Source organism: Phocoena phocoena, chromosome 14 (assembly GCF_963924675.1).
Source record: "Phocoena phocoena chromosome 14, mPhoPho1.1, whole genome shotgun sequence".
In the NCBI taxonomy this organism is placed as follows: Eukaryota; Metazoa; Chordata; class Mammalia; order Artiodactyla; family Phocoenidae; genus Phocoena; species Phocoena phocoena.
Window position 1 is genome coordinate 57,704,864 of NC_089232.1, and position 18,753 is coordinate 57,723,616.

Genomic DNA, 18,753 nt, shown 5'->3' on the forward strand with positions numbered 1-18,753 from the left:
ATTTAGCACTTAATATATGCCAGGCTCTGTGTTAAGCACCTTGTATGTGTTATCACGATTTATTTGCAGCAGTCAGAGATAAATACCATTTTTATAGCCCGTTTACAGAGCAGGAGCCTTAGGAAGAGGAAGTAACTCACACAGGTTCATATAGTAAATGACAGAATAAGAATTTTGCAACCTGAGTCCCTTTCCCAAGACAGCATTTTAGGAGGTCGTTTTTCCCCACCAGTATTGTGGAACCACTCAGAGCCATGGTCATGGTTACAGGGACCTGATTAGTCTTAATAATTCTGTTATTTATGGAAGTAAATTAACATTGGAATAGCTTAATAGACTTCCTGGAGAGCTTTCTTCATAACACCTTCAAGATAAAGAAACCTGAACCCAATCTGTCTTTCCAACCTTATACCCACTGGGTAAGTAAATTTTTTTCTTTTTTCTGTAAACCGTAGGCCTCCACTGTGAGATACAAAATTAAAATCCAAACATATTTATAGAATAGATAGTGTCAGGGAGAATAAAAATTTTCCTCTACCCTTCTAGGTTCTTCTGGCTCGTCTAAGAATTAAATTGACATGAGACAGATTAACAGGAGAAAATCAAATTTAATTTCATACATACAGGAACCCAACATGCATGAGAGGGTCAGAGATCCCGTATACATGAGAGGTTCAGAAGCAGAAAAGTTAAATGAGATAGATGCCATCCTGAATTAAGGAATAGGAGCTGGACCCGGGGCTTCCGAGGTCAGGAGGGTCATTCATAGGACTGTTAGGAGAAGAACAGATGTTTGGTAATTAGATGTTTGCCCTGCCATACACATAACGCCACTTAGATAAAATTTATCTCTGGTCATAACTCTTTTTCTGGGAAAAATCGCCAATTTAATTTCTTCTAGGTAGTTAATGGAGAGGCGATAGTTTCTCTTGAATCCACAGGGTCTTGATTGCCTTTAGCTGAAAGTAATCCTCATGCAACAGTGGGGAGGCTCATTCTGAACCCCTACAATAGTATGAAGACATAAGAATTGATTGCTCAATCTAATGTAGAATACCAATAAAATATTAGACATGGAATAGAAATGTGAGATATAAAAATCAGCATCAATTCATTAATTATCACTTTATTTTAGTTATGTTCAAGAAAATTCCTGGCATCCTGTCTTTCAGAATATTTTATACAAATGCATGCAGAGAGAGATTGATCTGCCATTGAATATTTTGTGGCTTTGGAGAAAGGGAGGGAAGGAAGGAAAAGAGAAAGAGGATATGAATTAAAAACCTTAAGAAAGCCCAGCTTTATTTCTTGGTGTTCTATTTTTAAAGCTGGCCTCTTTTGGATAGAGATGCTTTCAGCATATTCTAGCTGCTGTCCTATAATGTTCTAAGAGTGAAATCTTTCCATTGCTTTCCAGGGAAACTCTTTACTTTGAACAAAGAATCTTGACAAAGGAGGAAGGACCAAAGGTATAAGTAATCTCTGGAGAGAGTCTAATGACAACCCAGGAATGTTGAAAATGTTCGAGATGAAGAGAGCTTTTGAAAAGAATGGAAAGCCAACTGTTTCTTTGAAATTCAACAGCAACAATTTCATCTAATTTCAAATTCTTATAAAGGGCAGTGGCAAATTGAGGATTTCACAGAAGTTTCTAAAACTGAACTAAAATGTTTTATGTGTTCAGTTTGTAGAAAAGATACTCAGTGCCCCAATGTACTCCTAACGTTATCCTCAACCTTGAGAAATTTGTTAAAACAACTTTTTCTAGAGAATTTGGCCTTTTTTGTTCCCTTTAAGGAATACAGTGAAGATCTCAGATTACAAACAATCCTAACAAATTAAGGAATCAGTTTAAAAGTTGGTGAGAGGGCTTCCTTGGTGGCGCAGTTCGTTGAGAGTCCGCCTGCCGATGCAGGGGACACGGGTTCGTGCCCCGGTCCGGGAAGATCCCACATGCCGCGGAGCGGCTGGGCCCGTGAGCCATGGCCAATGAGCCTGTGCATCCGGAACCTGTGCTCCACAGCGGGAGAGGCCACAACAGTGAGAGGCCCACGTACCGCAAAAAAAAAAAAAAAAAAAAAAAAGTTGGTGAGAATCCTCCATCATTTTGTTAAAAGGGCCTCTCTCATGGAACTTGCACAATGTCAGTATTATTAAACAATAAGACTAAGATCCATTCTGATGTATTTCAACATGGTGCCCAGTGCTTGATCCACTTTGTTTTTCACTAAATTGACAAATCGTCTCAGCGTGCACATGTAGGTAACAAACCCAGGATCCTTATTCATTTAGCCTTCTTAAGACGGAAGTATATATTAGCTGCAGGGAAATAAAGCAATGGTAAGGTATACATTTTATACATCACAAAATTATGGACATTTAAAAATACATCCATATCAGTTTCTCTTAGCAAACTTTACTCTTGTGATTTCCACATTAGCATACCATCATAGGATAGAACCTTTTGGGGAGGGTGTTGGCTTCCAGAGTTCCCAGCACATTACTTATTGGAACAATAACTCTAGGATCTCTGCAGTGTCTCTTTCAAGTGGTCAACCAGCATGTCTTCTAAGGATGGGAAGGTAGCTCTAAAGCTGACAATTGATTGCTAAAAAGAGAGAGATCGAAAAAGAATTACGCTTGTTCCTATTCTGCATTTGAACAAATGAATTTGTTGCCATTCAGATTCAAAAGCAAGCAGAGGGAAATAAAGTAGAGCAAGGTTCTGCTGGAAAATCCCTACTCCAGTGCTCTGTGACACTGCCCTCTGGTATGCCCCAGAGAACAGGAGGATTGTTAGCTGTCCCTGCTCCTTGCTCTGCTTGAAGCAATGATTTCAGTTACCACTTGATAATGCAAAGAGATCAGTGCACGGATGACAAGTCCTCCTGGAGAATTAATTTGATTCTGCTACTTTAGCAACTCTCATCTTCGGAGTCTATTTAAATTAAAGAATAGTACCATCGGGATTTGTCAGGCTCTGCTTCATACCAGGAGCTCCAGGAAAAGTACAACTTCTGTCCCCTTTGTGTATCCAGCTAACGTGGTGAGTGGACACCTGTCAGGGCTGGGACTGGGAAGCTAACTAGTATTTCTCTTTATTTAATTGTAGCTGATTTGGAAAGTTGTGTTCGTTTCTGGTATACAGCAAAGTGATTCAGTTATATATATATATATATATATATATATATATATATATATATATATATATATATGTGTGTGTATTCTTTTCCAGATTCTTTTCCATTATAGTGTATTACAAGATATTGAATATAGTTCCCTGTGCTACACAGTAGAACCTTGTTGTTTATTTTATGTATAGTAGTTTGAATCTTCTAATCCCAAACTCCTAATTTATACCTCCCCTCTTTTCCCCTTTGGTAACCATAAATTTGTTCTCTATATCTGTGAGTCTGTTTCTGTTTTATAAATCAGTTCATTTGTATCATATCTTACATTCCACGTATAAGTGATATCACATGATATCTGTCTCTGTCTGACTTACTTCACTTAGTGTGATATTCTCCAGGTCCACCCATGTTGTTGCAAATGGCAATATTTCATTCTTTTCTATGGCTGAGTAATATTCCATTGTATATACATCTTCCTTATCCATCCCTCTGTCGATGGACATTTAGGTTGCTACCGTGTCTTGGCTGTTGTAAATAGTGCCGCGATAAATATTGGGGTGCGTGTATCTTTTCGAGATAGAATTTTCTCCGGATATATGCCAGTACTTCTTATGCGTTTTGCATCTTTAAGTTTAGAGTTCTGCACCTGGAAAGTCCATTATGTGAGATGTGGTCCCAAGCTACATCTGAGAGTGAATTTGAGGGTATTGCCCATTACTCCATTGAGTATTTTCTGACCTCCACCTCTCACCTGCCAGCTGCCCCTTTGGGTGACTGGGTGGAGGAGCAAGTAAAAACTATAAAGTAAACCACTCCTTTTCAACTAATAACAACTCTTCCTAACATCTTATAGTCCTTTGCAGAATGGTTTTGCATGCATTATATTATTTCACCTTTGCAGTCACGTGTGAAGTTTTATTATCCACAGTTGTTGAATGATGACACCCATTATCTGATCATCACGACACTGTGAATATTATAGTCACTGCGAAGTGAGCTTCCTTATCCACATTTGATAGATGATAACACTAAGGTCTAGAAAGATGCCAGAACTGGCCCACATATCTCAGCTAGAAAGTGACAGAGTCAAGATACAAATCCAGGGTAACTTGAGTCCTAGTTTGGTGCCCTGGACAGTTCAATGAAGGAAACAGTAGATTTAAGTCATGATCTAGTCCCTCTTCTATGACCATCTTAGAATGGAACCTTGAACACACTCCCAAGTGAAGTCATGCCAAGAGTTCCTCACCAATAATCTGAAAAGGATGTAAAAGTATTATTAGAAATAATATGAAAAGCAGTCTGTTCTTATCCTATTTAAAATGTTAATTGGGGGTCACTTATGGAAAATTGTTTGGGGTCACTTATGGAAAATGTTGAGAATATATGTGTCGGTCTTCTCTGACTGCCCTTTTCTTTCCCTAATCACCAAGCAACTCACAAAGTCAATTTTTTTTTTTTGCGGTACGCGGGCCTCTCGCTGTTGTGGCCTCTCCCGTTGCGGAGCACAGGCTCCGGATGCGCAGGCTCAGCGGCCATGGCTCACGGGCCCAGCCCTCCGCGGCATGTGGGATCTTCCCGGACCGGGGCACGAACCCGTGTGCCCTGCATCGGCAGGCAGACTCTCAACCACTGCGCCACCAGGGAGGCCCACAAAATCAAGTCTTGAAGGGAAAGAAAAAAGCTTAAAATGGGCCAGGAATTTAAGCCAAGCGATACAAAGGCAACACATAGCAAGCATATCTTTCCTTGTTGGTAGAGAGAAATCAATGCCGAAAAGAGCACTGGATAACGCCCTAGGTGATGTGAAGAGAACTGTTTGCTTTGCAAGGGCAGCAGGCATAACCCACAATTAGAGTCCTTTCCTTTCCTTTTAAATGAATGCTATGAAGGAAGCGCTACTTCTGATTTTTTCATAAGACTTTATACTCTGGGAAAAAGAAACCTGCCAAGGAAGCCAGGCCTGAGGTAACATCCACCAGAAATGCTTAACCTGTCAAAGCACGACATCAACAGCCCTTGATCCTGAAGGAGGCAGTGAGTGTTCTGCCTGGGGAGAGGGAGGGATTGAGGGGTGGCGGAGCTAGCCGTCACAGCAAGGGCGCTTAGCTTTGATGCAAATGGTTTTCACTGTCTCAGGGCCATGCAGCACCCCAGTTTTCTGTTTGGCAGTACTAACAAAATTTGAAACTTCTAACTGAAAATTCACCCCAAACATTCTCACAACCTTTTCTTACCCAAGGAAACGGCTTTTTCTAGACTACGATTTTATCCTGAAGTTTGTTTGTCATTGCTGTTGTGTTTTGTAATAACAGCTTTATTGAGATATAATTCACATACCAGAGAATTCACCCATTTAAAATATGCAATTCAGTGGGTTTTATTATAGTCTCAAAATTGTGCAACCATTGCTATAATCGATTTTAGAATATTTTCATCACCCCCAAATGAAATCCCATGCCCCTTAGCAGTCACCCCCATTTATTCCCCAATCCCCAGCCCTAGGCAACCACTAATTTACTTCCTGTCTCTACGGATTTGTCTATTCTGGACTTTTCATATAAATAGAATCATACAATGTCTGAACAGTTGTGTCTGGCTTCTTTCACTTTAGCATAATGTTTTCAAGGTTCATCCATGTCAAAGTGCAGGGGAGGAAAAATAATTTTCCCTCTACTCTTTAGAGTTCTTGGCTGAGACCATGTAATAAAAGACAGATTAACAAGAGAAAAACAAACAAGTTTATTAACATGTGTACATGGGAGATACCCAGGGAAAAATGAGTCATTCTCTGAGGTGGCTTAAATGTAAGCTTGAATACTGTCTTAATAGGGCTCGGGGAGAGAGGATATTGGCTTCTTAGGGGAGAGTACATGATTTTTAGGAAAAATGAATGGACCCTTAGAAGAAAAGATGGGAGATATGACAGTTTGTGACAACGTTTGCCTGGTGTCTACTTCTAGTTTCCTCTCCTGTGATAAGAGTCACTTTCCCTGGTTGATGAATTTCTCAGGGAGGGAATTTATGACATTTGAGTTCCTTTTGGAACATCTGTCTTTAGGCAGATGGGAGAAGTTCAGAGACAGCGTCTCCCTGCATTTGCTATTTTTACATACCCCCAGCTCAAAATAATCAATATACCAAAGCAGTATGTTTGGGGGTGACATATTAACACTACTTTTTAGTAGCCTGTATCAGAATTTCATTCCTTTTTATTGCTGAATAATCTTCCATTATGTGGATGTATCACATTTTGATTATCCATTCATCAGCTGACAGACATTTAGGTTGTTTCCAACTTTGGGCTATTATTAATAATGCCGCTGTAAAACATTCATGTATAAGTTTTTGTGTAGACATATGTTTTTAAATCTCTTGAGTTCCACCTAGAAGTGGAATTGCTGGGTCATATGGTAGCCTGATTTTTAAACTTCTGAGGAACTGCCAGACTTTTCCAAAGCCTCTATACCATTTAACATTTCCACCAGCAATGTAAGCGAGTTCCAGTTCCTCTACATTCTCCGTATAACACATACTATTATCTGTTTTTCTGATTATAGCTATCTTGGTGGGGGTGAAGTGGCATCTCATTGTGGTTTTGATTTGCATTTCCCTGATGACAAATGATACTGAGCATCTCATGTACTTATTGGCCGTTGGTTTACTTTCTTTGGAGAAAAGTCTGTTCAGATCCTTTGCGCGTTTTAAGTTGGTTTATTTGTCTTTTTTGAGTAAGAGGAGTTTATCCTGAAGCTTTTAACATCAGGCGTACTGGGGATTCAATGTCAAACTTGCCTTACCTGATGACATCACTCTGTGATCAGAGAAATTGCCAGATATTTTCCCTTCGGATGAGGTCGGTCCCGGGTCACTTCTTTCTTGAGTCTGAATGTGGTGGCTTCCAGGTGGAAAGTTTCCAGTTCCACAGACATGGCCTTTGACTGACATGGCTCAGAGGCTCTCTGAGAGAAAGCATATAAGACATTAATTACTGTCTTCTGTGGCAAATGAAACCCTTAGTTATTCTGTTCTCCAAATAGAACCTCTGTTGTCTAAAAACCTAGCACCAGAATTCTTATCTCTCTGAGAAGGAAATCACTCTGCTGCCCAGAGGCTAAAGGTGTTTTCTCATCTATAACTATTAAGTTTGCTTGTGGAGACCAGCATTTCCTGAGAGGAGAAAACGACAACTTTACGTGCTCTCTATAATCCAGAAAAGAATACCAGTGAAGGACAAAGTTAAATGTCTCTCCCACGCTTCAGCCTAGATAACTGATTAGATCTAAAATTTAGCTTTGACCCTTACTTCCTCACAGTGCTACCTATTCCTTATTAAATACATTCTTCTAAACGTCAGGCCAGACTGACGAGCCTCCAGGTGAAGCCAAGGCTGCTGGTCGGTTGCTCATTGCTCGTATTCCTCAGAGTTGGGGAGCCCTCGTGTGTTCATGGTGCTCTTCAGTTAATCCTAACAGGACCTTTATCGCCTCAAGGATTTACCTTTTCATGACAGCCGTCATCGAATGTTAATATGTGCTGCAGTCCTTTTAAAAACAGAATTGAAAATCTATCGTTGCTCATCCAGGTAGTCTTTGTTAACATAAAGATTAAACAATAAACCTGTATATGACTTCAAAATAATGATTCAGATCTTTTAAAGTGGTCATAAAACTACTGCACAGCTGAATGAATAAGGACTGCGTGGGTCACATAATTGAAAGATGTTGGTCTTTGGAGCCAGTTACAGGAGTCTCACTCTGTGACCTTGGAAGTTACTTAACTTCTCTTAGTCATTGTTTCCTCTGAATTGTACAAGTTGTAGAAGTCGCTTCCAGGGCTGCTATGAAGATTGATTGGTGAACTAAAAGATGCAAAATGCCGATCAGTCCATTGACCCCTGAGTACGCCTGAAAAGAGGCTAAATCTTAAAAATAAAATAAATTTTAAAAGAGACATTGTAGCATCTACAGGTGTGAAATACTCACTAGAATCTTTTTTATTTTATGAAGATTTAGAAAGAGTCTCTTCGTTTTCATCCTCCAACTCTTTTCCTCACTTCTCCCAATATCAAGAGCGGTCTTAGGGAAAAGAAACCACAGAAGGACTAATTGAGGCTGAAATTTGAAGAGACTGATAGGACTTTGGCTTAATAATGAGAGATTAGAATGTATTTGGAAGAGACTTTCTTTTTTAGCTCCCACTAGTAACACCATGTCTTTCTCTTCTTTCTCACAGTTTACCTGAGTCACCACCTGATATAAGAGCTCCTTACTAGAATGTTTGAAGATGTTTGGTCCTTTGAGACCCATCAGATAAGAGAGAGACTTGGAAATAAAGTATAGATGTGGGCTTAGTATCATCAAAGGAAAGGCACTGCAAAAATCAAAAGGAACAACCTGTATTTTTCCACTAAATAACCAAATGCTTTTTTTTTTTCTAGAAGTGGATCCAAAATGTATATCCATAAAAATTTTGGCCGTCCTGACAAATTATTTAATGTTTTAATGTCATCATGAGATTTGTAACTCGTTGCTAGTTTCTAGGAAACATAATTGTTATAGTATACTCTTCAACTTTAAAGTGATGTAAAAAAGATGAAGTGAGAAACTCTCCTTACCTTCTTCATCATAATTATGGTAGCTGAAAATTGCGTGACACAGTTTTCTATCCGTTCCTTATCAGTGTAATAATAGTGCAGGGGTTGTTGTTAGATGAAGGGCTGGGTCTGCCTGACTATTCCGATCTTGTTTTGGTTAACCTGTTAATTTAAAGAAATAACAACACTACTGTACAGCACAGGGAACTATACTCAATATCTTGTAATAACCTATAATGGAAAAGAATCTGAAAAAGAACATGTTTATATATATATGTATATACACACACACACATATATATAAGGATCTGAAAAAGAATATATATATGTATATATGTATAACTGAATCACTTTGCTGTACACTTGAAACTAACACAACATTGTAAATTAACTATACTTCAATTAAAAAAAAAAGAAAGAACAACAGCTATCTGACTGCTTCCCATTGGTAAATGGAAGCAAAGTACAACACAACATGAATCTGTGTTCTCAGAGAGAGGGAGTCTTTGGGACAGTGCAAAAGCCCTGTGAATGTGGGAATCGGTGTGGCAATGGGGGGCAAACTGGAGGACCTTTAAGATCCCTTCAGTCCTTGAGATATAATTTCCACTGCAGAACTGTGAGGAACAGAGAGGTATACTTCTGCTGATTATCAAGCTAGTGGAAGTGGGTTCTTCACCAGATAAACTCCATCTCCTGTGACATCCCCAGTGATGGAAGAAGCAACGACAGTCCCTTTCCTGTATTAGTTAGGCTCTGGAAAGTGAGCAAAAGACATCGCAAGGATATGATCCTTTAAAATTTATATAGGTTAATTTCACATTCTCCACCTTTGCTAAGGGGAGGAATAGTTCTGTTCTGAAGCAAAAAGTGAACATTACCGGTCCCTTCTGATTTTTGCCTCTTGATTCAGAGGGCTAATTCATAATGATTGACTTTATCTTGCCTCTTTAAATTGACTGAATTGTCCTTTAATAATCAAGTTTCCTATTAATAGCTTTACTGTGCAAAAGAAGCAAACTCAATATATAATTTAACGGCTCCTCCTGTCAAGGGCACTACTGATTGTATTACTAATGATTTTGAAATAATACGCCATTATGCAAATCCCATTCATTTTAGGCATCTTTGCCAAGTACCTACGGAGGTACTGTTTTCTTTCCCTTCGTAAGTTGAATTTCCAGTGTCATAGTTATCCAGTACTGAAACGTTTTCTAAGGATTATGATCCCAGTGAATAGCGATAGTCTACTGATAAATTTTATGTGCTTATTTTATTATACAAACAAATTGGGTGGGACCCTATATTTCTCACATTCATCAGCTACTCAGAGTGTAGAAAATAAACCTATCATAGCAATAGCAGATTAAATTCACCAAGGATAAGAAACACTATGTTATTTGGGTTTTTCTATTTATTTGTGAATAAGTGGTCATGTTGCCCTTTGGGAATGAAACTGGGAGCCTTTCCTAAAGAAATGCTCGCCCTGTTAGCAAGACTACTACAACCATCTCCACTGTTTTCTTTATTTCTACAATCTAATAAAATATGAGACGTGAGATAGATTGGAAGTACAAGATGGAAAAAGATAAGTCAGATGTTTTTAAGTAATATATGCAAGAGCATTGCAACACGTACCCTACCATGAAGTGCCTCGGTAATGAATTTGGGGCCACTGGGGCCAGAAGACGATAGCAGGGCCCTTCTAATGCCCACCAGTGTTTTCCCACCCATGGTCATATTATGCTGGTGACTTTAGCAGAGATGTACAAGTATAATTTATGATTACAAGGCAGTAAGATGGAAATTAATACCTAAAACACATAAGTTGGATGACAAAAAGGGTAGACGTTTGGCAGGTTTTCGAAGAGTAAATTTGATCTCACTTATAACATCAAATTCAGTTCCGAAATTAAAAACACACGTATCATCATTTCTTACATCTTCTTGTGCTTTTCTGACATTTTGTGTTTTTTGGATATTGAGGAATGATCAGATATCCTGGTGTAGTCAGGGCAGGCTGTATATATATATATATACAGCCTGCCCTGACTACACCAGGGTACTTATATATATATGTATATATAAAGTAAATGGGTGAATTCCAGAAAAATAGTTCTAGAAGTTAGGAACTCTTCACTATACACATGTGGTTGGACTTTTGTCGTACTGTTGGTAGTTTTGTAAATATCTAATTGCTCTTAAAAAATGATTATTGCTTTAGTCATTGACAGCTGCTCATCTGGCCTTGGAGGACAGAGCTGAGATAGAAAGGCACCGTCATGCACTCCAACTCCTTAGTAGTGAGAAATGGGGATGTGAGCGCTATGGGGGATGTTCTTTAGCTGAGGAGCAGCGAGGAGGTTATGAGGCTCCCAAGAATCAGAAGCAATCATTTGATCTCACTTAGCATTAGGGGCTGGGAAATTCAGACAATTAAAAGCAACTTCTACCTTTATTCTCCTTCATACAAGAAAAGAAGACTGGTGCTCTTTGGCTTGCATAGGTCTACATGAAACTTGAGGGCTTTGATCAATATTGAAAAAAAAAAGGTTATAGACTAATTTCCTTCCAGAAGACCTAGAAAATTCCACCAAAACTAAATAATGTCCATGACATTAAAGCTGTGTGTCTTTATGAAGTCATTGTTTTAAAACCTTTAGTCAGGGCTTCCCTGGTGGCGCAGTGGTTGAGAGTCCACCTGCCGATGCAGGGGACGCGGGTTCGTGCCCCGGTCCGGGAAGATCCCACATGCCGCGGAGTGGCTGGGCCCGTGAGGCATGTCCGCTGAGCCTGCGCATCCGGAGCCTGTGCTCCGCAACGGGAGAGGCCACAACAGTGAGAGGCCCGCGTACTGCAAAAAAAAAACACAAAAAACCTTTAGTCAGAAATGTTCTTGGCCAATGGTACTGAACAAAAAAAATATTTTCAAGGACAAACAAGTGTTTGGGGGCTCTGAATAAGTTGTAATACATGAAGTGATTAAGCCCTTATTAATTAGAAGGTAACATTAAATTTCTTTTCAGAGTCATCAAGTCTTGTGGGGAGTTGAGATTTGCATAATATTTGCATTTGTCCTACCTACCTGTCAATCACAACCACAGGATAAGGCAAGAAGCTCTAAAGGATGGATTACAGGAAGAATTCTTAATGAAATGCCTTGGTGTATCAGTGGAGTTTGAAAGTAGGGTAGAGTGTATCTTTGAGAGGGAAGAAAATAACTAGAACATCATGACTCCCCACCCCCACCTTAGGAGGCTTCCATCTTTAGAAAGACAAACAAAACATGAACAACTTCCCCTGTGATCTAGGTGGAACATCTGACTCACCTGAAAAAGAGTTTGAGTCTAGGACATTGGGTGGGGTAAGATAAAAGACTTTTATTTGGTGATGCTCTTATGCATTTATTATTTTAATAAAATTTTATGGTAAAAATGTTATGTTTGGAAATACAGTAAAGCATAATGAAGGCCCCCCAAAATGACCCTTATGCCCGTTACTCAGATATAACCTCTGTTCATATTTTGATGCGGTTTACTGATTTGTTTCAAAGGGTTGAATTCCAGAGCACAGCTCAGACAATCCTGTGGTCAAGGCATTTACTAAATAAATGTATTTTTCTTTTCTTATTATTGTGATCTATGTTTTCCTGTTTCCCATGATGATGATAAACCTAGTCGTATGAATGCTGTATTTTGGCTGAAACAATTCTGTGGTCCTGGGCAAGGCAGCTGTGCATCAGGTGACCTTTCCACTCTCTCAGACCCATCCCACACCCATTCTGGAAGGACAGCCTCACGGTCCAGAAGTTTCTCAGTTGCCATTTGTCTGGAAGTGCCACTCTTTAACCTTGCTTTCCTCTTCTCTATGTTCCTTCTCTCCTAGTTCCTATTCCCCTTGTTCGTCAATTTCTGTTCTTCTCTGTTTCAGCAAAACAATATCAGTCAAGGTAATTGATGATGAGGAGTATGAGAAAAACAAGACCTTCCTCCTTGAGATTGGCGAGCCCCGCTTGGTGGAGATGAGTGAGAAGAAAGGTGGGGGAACTGCTCCAGGGCTGAGCCCAACAGCTTCCGCTGGCCTGTGCCACCCCTGGATGCCTGCACTCTTCAGAACGTGACTTACAATGCACACATCCCTCCACCTATGTAACGGGGCATAGATCTCCTCTGGGGCCACAGGGGGCCCAGCCTGGAGCTCCATCAGCCAGTTTGGGCCACTCTGCACATGGCAGTCTGAGCTACTCATTGTCAGTGCAATCGAGCCTGGGAAAGTTGGTGCTGTTGCTTCCTGCACCCACATGAAGCCGACTTTCTGATTTCTCTTCCTAATTTGGGATACCTCCTGACTGCTCATTGAAGCAGGAAGAATTTGTAAAAATGATGGATTGGCAGAGGAAACTTAACGGGGCCAGCTGGGAGTACCTGGATGCCCTTTTACATACTCCTGGAGGTCCATGTGTGGCCAGTTCTCCTTCCATAACATCACAGTAACATGCTGCTTGGTGAACACCTAGCATGAGCGTGTGACTCCAACCATTTGTTTTGCCTTTGTCTTGTGTTCCCACAGGAAGATCATTACCATTAGAATATTTGACCGTGAGGAATATGAGAAAGAGTGCAGTTTCTCCCTTGTGCTTGAGGAACCAAAATGGATAAGAAGAGGAATGAAAGGTGTGAGAGTATACAAAGACATACCAGCGAGAAATTGTACTCTTCTCTCTGTGTCTCCTACTCTCACACTTAACTCTCTCCTATTCCTTGGCTTCCAAGTACTATACTTCCTCTCCTTTGAAGCTTTAGCCATTTCATTTTCCTGCCCATATTCACAAATGCACCAAACAATGCCCCTTTTCTTCAGAAAATGCCAGCTCACCTTGATTGATACCAGATTCCAGAAATACTGGAAGAGATTTCTGTAATTCAGAAGGGATGACATAAAAGAATGATTTCTGGGTTTAGTTTTTCACTATTCGGGAATCATTCTAAAATTTGATTCCAGCTATTAAATATCCCCTAAAATGTTAGTGATGGAGACTACTTAATGCCTATTAGTCATGGTAGATGGGTCTAATGGCAACTAATAGGAAATTTCAGAAGAATTCAATAATTAGTCTAATTTAGAGAAGCCAGTTTTTTAAAAAAAAACTTAGAACAAAGATCCTTAAATAGTAGTGGCATCAATATCCTAGTGTTCATTTTGGCAAAATATTTTTCATATCATCAGATATGATATTTAAAAGAGACCATATGTATGAAACCATGGTCATATCAATTTTCTTTAGTAGGAAGGATATGGTAGTTCAGTAAGAACTTAGCCCTTACTTAAGGCCGATCCTGCCTTATGCTTCAAAATCTTGATTCTTGTAGAATTGACACATTACTAACATATAGAATTTTTTTCTAAAAATAAAAAATAAACAGCAGTATCCTTATAATTAGATTTTTGTGTTTATATTTTTAGAAACTATTTGAAGAAAGAAAGAAGCCATAGTTTTTGCTGTCTTTGATTTAATATCTATTTTATATGGCCTATATTTGAGAAGGAAGGACAGGAATTTTATATCAGCTTTAAAAATAGTTTTTTTATTCTGAATTATTCCGAGGGCATCCCATAATTACCCTCTAATAGTGGTCATTTTCTTTTGTTTGTTTGTTTTTGTTTTTTGCGGTACGCGGGGCTCTCACTGCTGTGGCCTCTCCCGTTGCGGAGCACAGGCTCCGGAAGCGCAGGCTCAGCGGCCATGGCTCACGGGCTCAGCGGCCATGGCTCACGGGCCCAGCTGCTCCGCGGCATGTGGGATCCTCCCGGACCGGGGCACGAACCCGTGACCCCTGCATCAGCAGGTGGACTCCCAACCACTGCGCCACCAGGGAAGCCCTAGTGGTCATTTTAAAAGCAATGGTATATACACTTAATTATATATATATATATAAAACGAGCATAGTACCTATTAATAGCGCTTATTAATTGCATTTAAACCATTGATGAAGGCAGTATAGATGATTAGGTGACCACTTTGCAAGAAATGTAAACTTTTACATGTAAAGAAAAAAAATCAAATACAAAGGACTAATTCCTATACAGACCCAACATTTGGGGGAATTTAACTAATCCCACTTTTGTAAGAACTCACTGGCCTCAGAGTCCATCAGAAAACAAACAAAAACAAAGTTGTCCTGACTTAATCATGTTCAAAAAGGTAACAGGAGCCTTTGGAATGATGGAGAAAAGAGCACTGGGGACCCATTTTAATGCAGCCTATTTAATATGCTCCACAGACAGCAGGCGGAAGAAAAAGACACTAGAAAACTGTGCCGATTTCTTACAAAGATGGGATCAAAAATGCCTCATTAACATACAGGAAAAAGCACTTACTTCTGAATGCATTCCTCCAAAGGACTGCCTTTTATCTCAAGGAAGAGTATCTTGAATACAGCTCTTTCAGTTGTCATTTTGGTAAAATATGCCTTCATATAAAAGCAAATTAAAATTCCTTGATAGCACTATTTGCTTTTGACACCCAACAAGTGGATCTGTGTCACCATAAATAAAATTACTAACTTGTTTTATAAAGTATCCTCTAATGCCACTACCAGTAGAGAGAAAACTGGTCCTGAAAAGGTAATTGTAACTTTCCCATCTACAACTCTAGAAGTAATTTATTTGATACATTTAGTCAGGTAGCTTTCACCAGAATAAAGTGCTACAGCTATAGTCTGGGTTTAAAGCACAAAACCTGAAAGACAAATTATGTATGTCAGGCGCCACACCCCACCTCCGCTGCCCCAGGCCTTCTGTCCCTGTCTTGTCAGTTTCTGTGGAATTATGTGTCCACAAGAAGCTATCTGGTTGTCCGATTATACCGATTATACCGTGCAGGTCATAGATAAGGACACACAAGTAAGCACGGATTCCTGGGACGCAGATTTTGAGGATTTAAAAAACATAAGCATTCCCTGATGACCAAAATATCATGCAAATAGAGCCTCCAGTGAGAGAACTTCATCTGGAGCCAAAGTCTCCTTATGGGCGGGGCGGCCAAAATGGAATTTCCTAAGATGTTTTCTCTGTTTCCATTGAAAGGTACAATCCCTGAGATCCTGGATGCTTTAAGACTTCCATATGTTGAATTCACTGACTGCCAGGCACTTATTTCAAGAGGAAGGCTCGCTCAAATAAGGTTTAGGATTAACTTCATAAAATATTTCTACTATATTTGGCAAACTAGATGTATAGACTGTGTGTAAACATATGGTAGAAATGTTTTCTTAAATGTCAAGAAATAATATATAAAGTGAATTGTTTATATATATAGAATCAGTCACACACGTTTGCAGAAATCAGTTCTGGGATCATCTGGAAATACTCCCAATGCCACATTAACTTGGAGTGCACCAATTTTTTAGTAGCAGCTCCCTACCACTGTAATCAGATCTGCCTGGATTTCTTTCTGCTGATATTCCTCTTACTTTCATTATTCATCTGGTCTCTTATTCTGTGTTTGTCTTTGTCTGTTTCCTTCACAGCCCTGTTATTGAATGAGCTTGGTAAGCATTTCATTTCTTGCATTTCCTTTCCATTTTTCTAGGTTATTTTCCATTTCTGTCAGGTGCTACAGTAGCTTTCTGACTTATTTTTTATTTCTGCTGATTTATTAGCAAGATTGTTGTTTAGAGCCATTGGCCTCATAATTTTGTGAAGGTTGGATAGTTTACATTCCACTTTGGGTTCAGTATGACCTTTTACAAAATCAGTGCTTTCTTAGGTATGCACAAGAATTAAATTTGTGCACTAAAGCTCATAGTCTTAAAAGAATGATTAGCGATTAAGTCACGAATGGATGTTTTCATATTTTTCTTAATTGTATATACAATTTGGCAAGTTTTTGTACTTTGGATGGGCTGTCAGGCGGTCTGACGTCACTGGTATTTGTTATTTAGAGTGTAAATTAAATGAATTGTAACATTTCTTTCTTTTTTTCTTTTTTAGGTGGCTTCACAATAACAGGTATGAATTTTTTAAGTCTAATGAACCAAATTTTATTTTGTACCGTGAGTTGTTTACATTTTTAAAAATTATTTCTCATTTTTATTTCCTTTTAATGAAGGAAAATACCTGTATGGTAAGACAATTTTTTAATGTTCTTCATTTTCCCCCAAATACCCTTAATTATCAAACAAAAACCACACCTCATGTACCCTGCATTAACATTTAGCTATGGCACACGGTGTGCTTTTGCTGATTTTACACATTTAACATTTTACACATTAACAAGGTGTTTCTTTTGTTTACTTATAAGCAAATTTGTGTGGAGAACCTGTAATTGGTCATATTTTGACACTGATCAATTTACAGATGTTCACATAGCACTGATGATGTGAGTGTACCTTGCTAGATGCTCCAGAGAGTACAAGAGTAAATAAAACGATTGCTAGTCTCAAGGAAACATAGGAGTTGACACACAAGCCCACTCCACGGCCCAAGCTCAGGGTCCTAATCATAGATAATGCCCTACTGGGAGAAGATAAAGCATGCCTTCCCCTCATCCCACCACACCAATCTGCGAAGTTTTAGCATTCTTAACATGGTAATAAGTACTATGTCTGCCACTTGCAGTGGATTACAAAGTGCTCTGTAAAAACTCAAAATGTCAGTCAAAAAGTTTAAAACCCTTAATTTCATAATGGTACCCAGCCGCTGTCGATTGCATTTTTTAGCCAGCGCAACTCTAAAGCTATTTCCTTACATAGAGAAGAAAGATATTTCCTTACAGCATCCTCTCTTTTGACCCTAAATATTTTCTCACCCTTTCAGAATCATCTATATAGATTTAGAGAGGGAGATACATGTCAAATGGTAGGCCTGATTTGTCTGAAGCTGCAGGTTGAAGATGTCCCTAAAGGCCATCCTAATGGCCGTGGCATTTTCCAATATAATTATGCAGATATCTATATTCTAATTATTTTTTTCTGAAACCAGATAGCTAAACAAAATATTTAGAAAGGAAATATTTTCAAACATTCTAAGTTTGAAAATGTTATGGTGTGGGGTGGCGTTAACTTAAACCACCATCAGTGTAAACTCATGATCAAGAAGTTTCAACATGAACTTTCTGAACGCGTCCAATTTCACATGGGCTATTGCCCTCCACTTCTTCTCTCCAGACACAGCATTTAATGACAAAATGATTCATAGACTCTCGGAAACATAGAAATTGAAAAGGATAAAAATGTTACATAGAACAAGTGCTCATAGAGGATTTCTTAAACCTGATTCACCTGACACTTTCCTAGGTCAAGTCTTCCAAATTCTGCACTGCCAAATATGCTATTTTTGAATCCGAGTGAAGGAATTTACATTTACTTTTAAAACTTTAATCTTCCTTTTTTCATCCCATCATTTTAACTTACTGAAATCTTTTTGGAAATATTCTGATTCTATCACCCAGTAAGTTGTGAGCTTTGAGGAAGGTAGAAATTTGGCAAGCCAGTCTTCATGGCTTCCTTGAAGTAATTAAAAAAAAAAAGTCAACCATTTGAGGAATAGTATAGTATCTACAGCTCCCTCAGCCCCATGCAGCCTGATAATGAGACCTTAACTAAAAACCTTTAGTGGTAGAATGCCTTGTTAAAACGCATTTATGTGTTTGGATAGCTTCCTGTTTTATCATTGAATATGTCAGGAGTTTGCTTTTAGAGCCTTCCTTCCATTGAAACATCTTCCTTTTTAGTAACTAGGTAATGGGACCCTAATTTTCTTTTCTCAGAAATTGTTCGTTTCAAGTTCTAGAATACCCCACCAGTAACGTCCAGCATTTTCTGTCTCAGACACGTCACGCATCCAACAGGACAGAATCACTTCTTTCAAAGGTTTTCTATTATTTCATGTACTTCATTAAGCTCTTTCTTATAGCTTGAACCTTAATCTTCAATAGCAATTTTTCTGTTTTACCACCTCTTCCCAAAACCTGAAATTGATGCAGTTAAAATGAGAGAAAGTTGCAGAACCCTCTGGGAATTTCCA

The 18,753-nt window shown here is 39.0% G+C and overlaps 1 protein-coding gene across 15 annotated transcripts in view; it reads left to right on the forward strand.

Annotated features, from left to right (window-relative positions):
• SLC8A1 (solute carrier family 8 member A1) overlaps window positions 1–18,753 on the forward strand; it is a 408,136-nt gene that overhangs the window by 311,359 nt on the left and 78,024 nt on the right. For 2 of the 15 annotated variants that reach the window (XM_065891240.1, XM_065891226.1), the window contains exons 2-4: window positions 12,658–12,764; window positions 16,257–16,277; window positions 16,720–16,737. In XM_065891240.1, the coding sequence (XP_065747312.1) occupies window positions 12,658–12,764; window positions 16,257–16,277; window positions 16,720–16,737 (146 nt within the window). Of the gene's footprint in view, window positions 1–12,657; window positions 12,797–13,296; window positions 13,401–16,256; window positions 16,278–16,719; window positions 16,738–16,837; window positions 16,853–17,612; window positions 17,648–18,753 lie in introns of all 15 variants that reach the window. The other 13 variants (XM_065891228.1, XM_065891232.1, XM_065891234.1 and 10 more) reach the window with 9 other exon arrangements.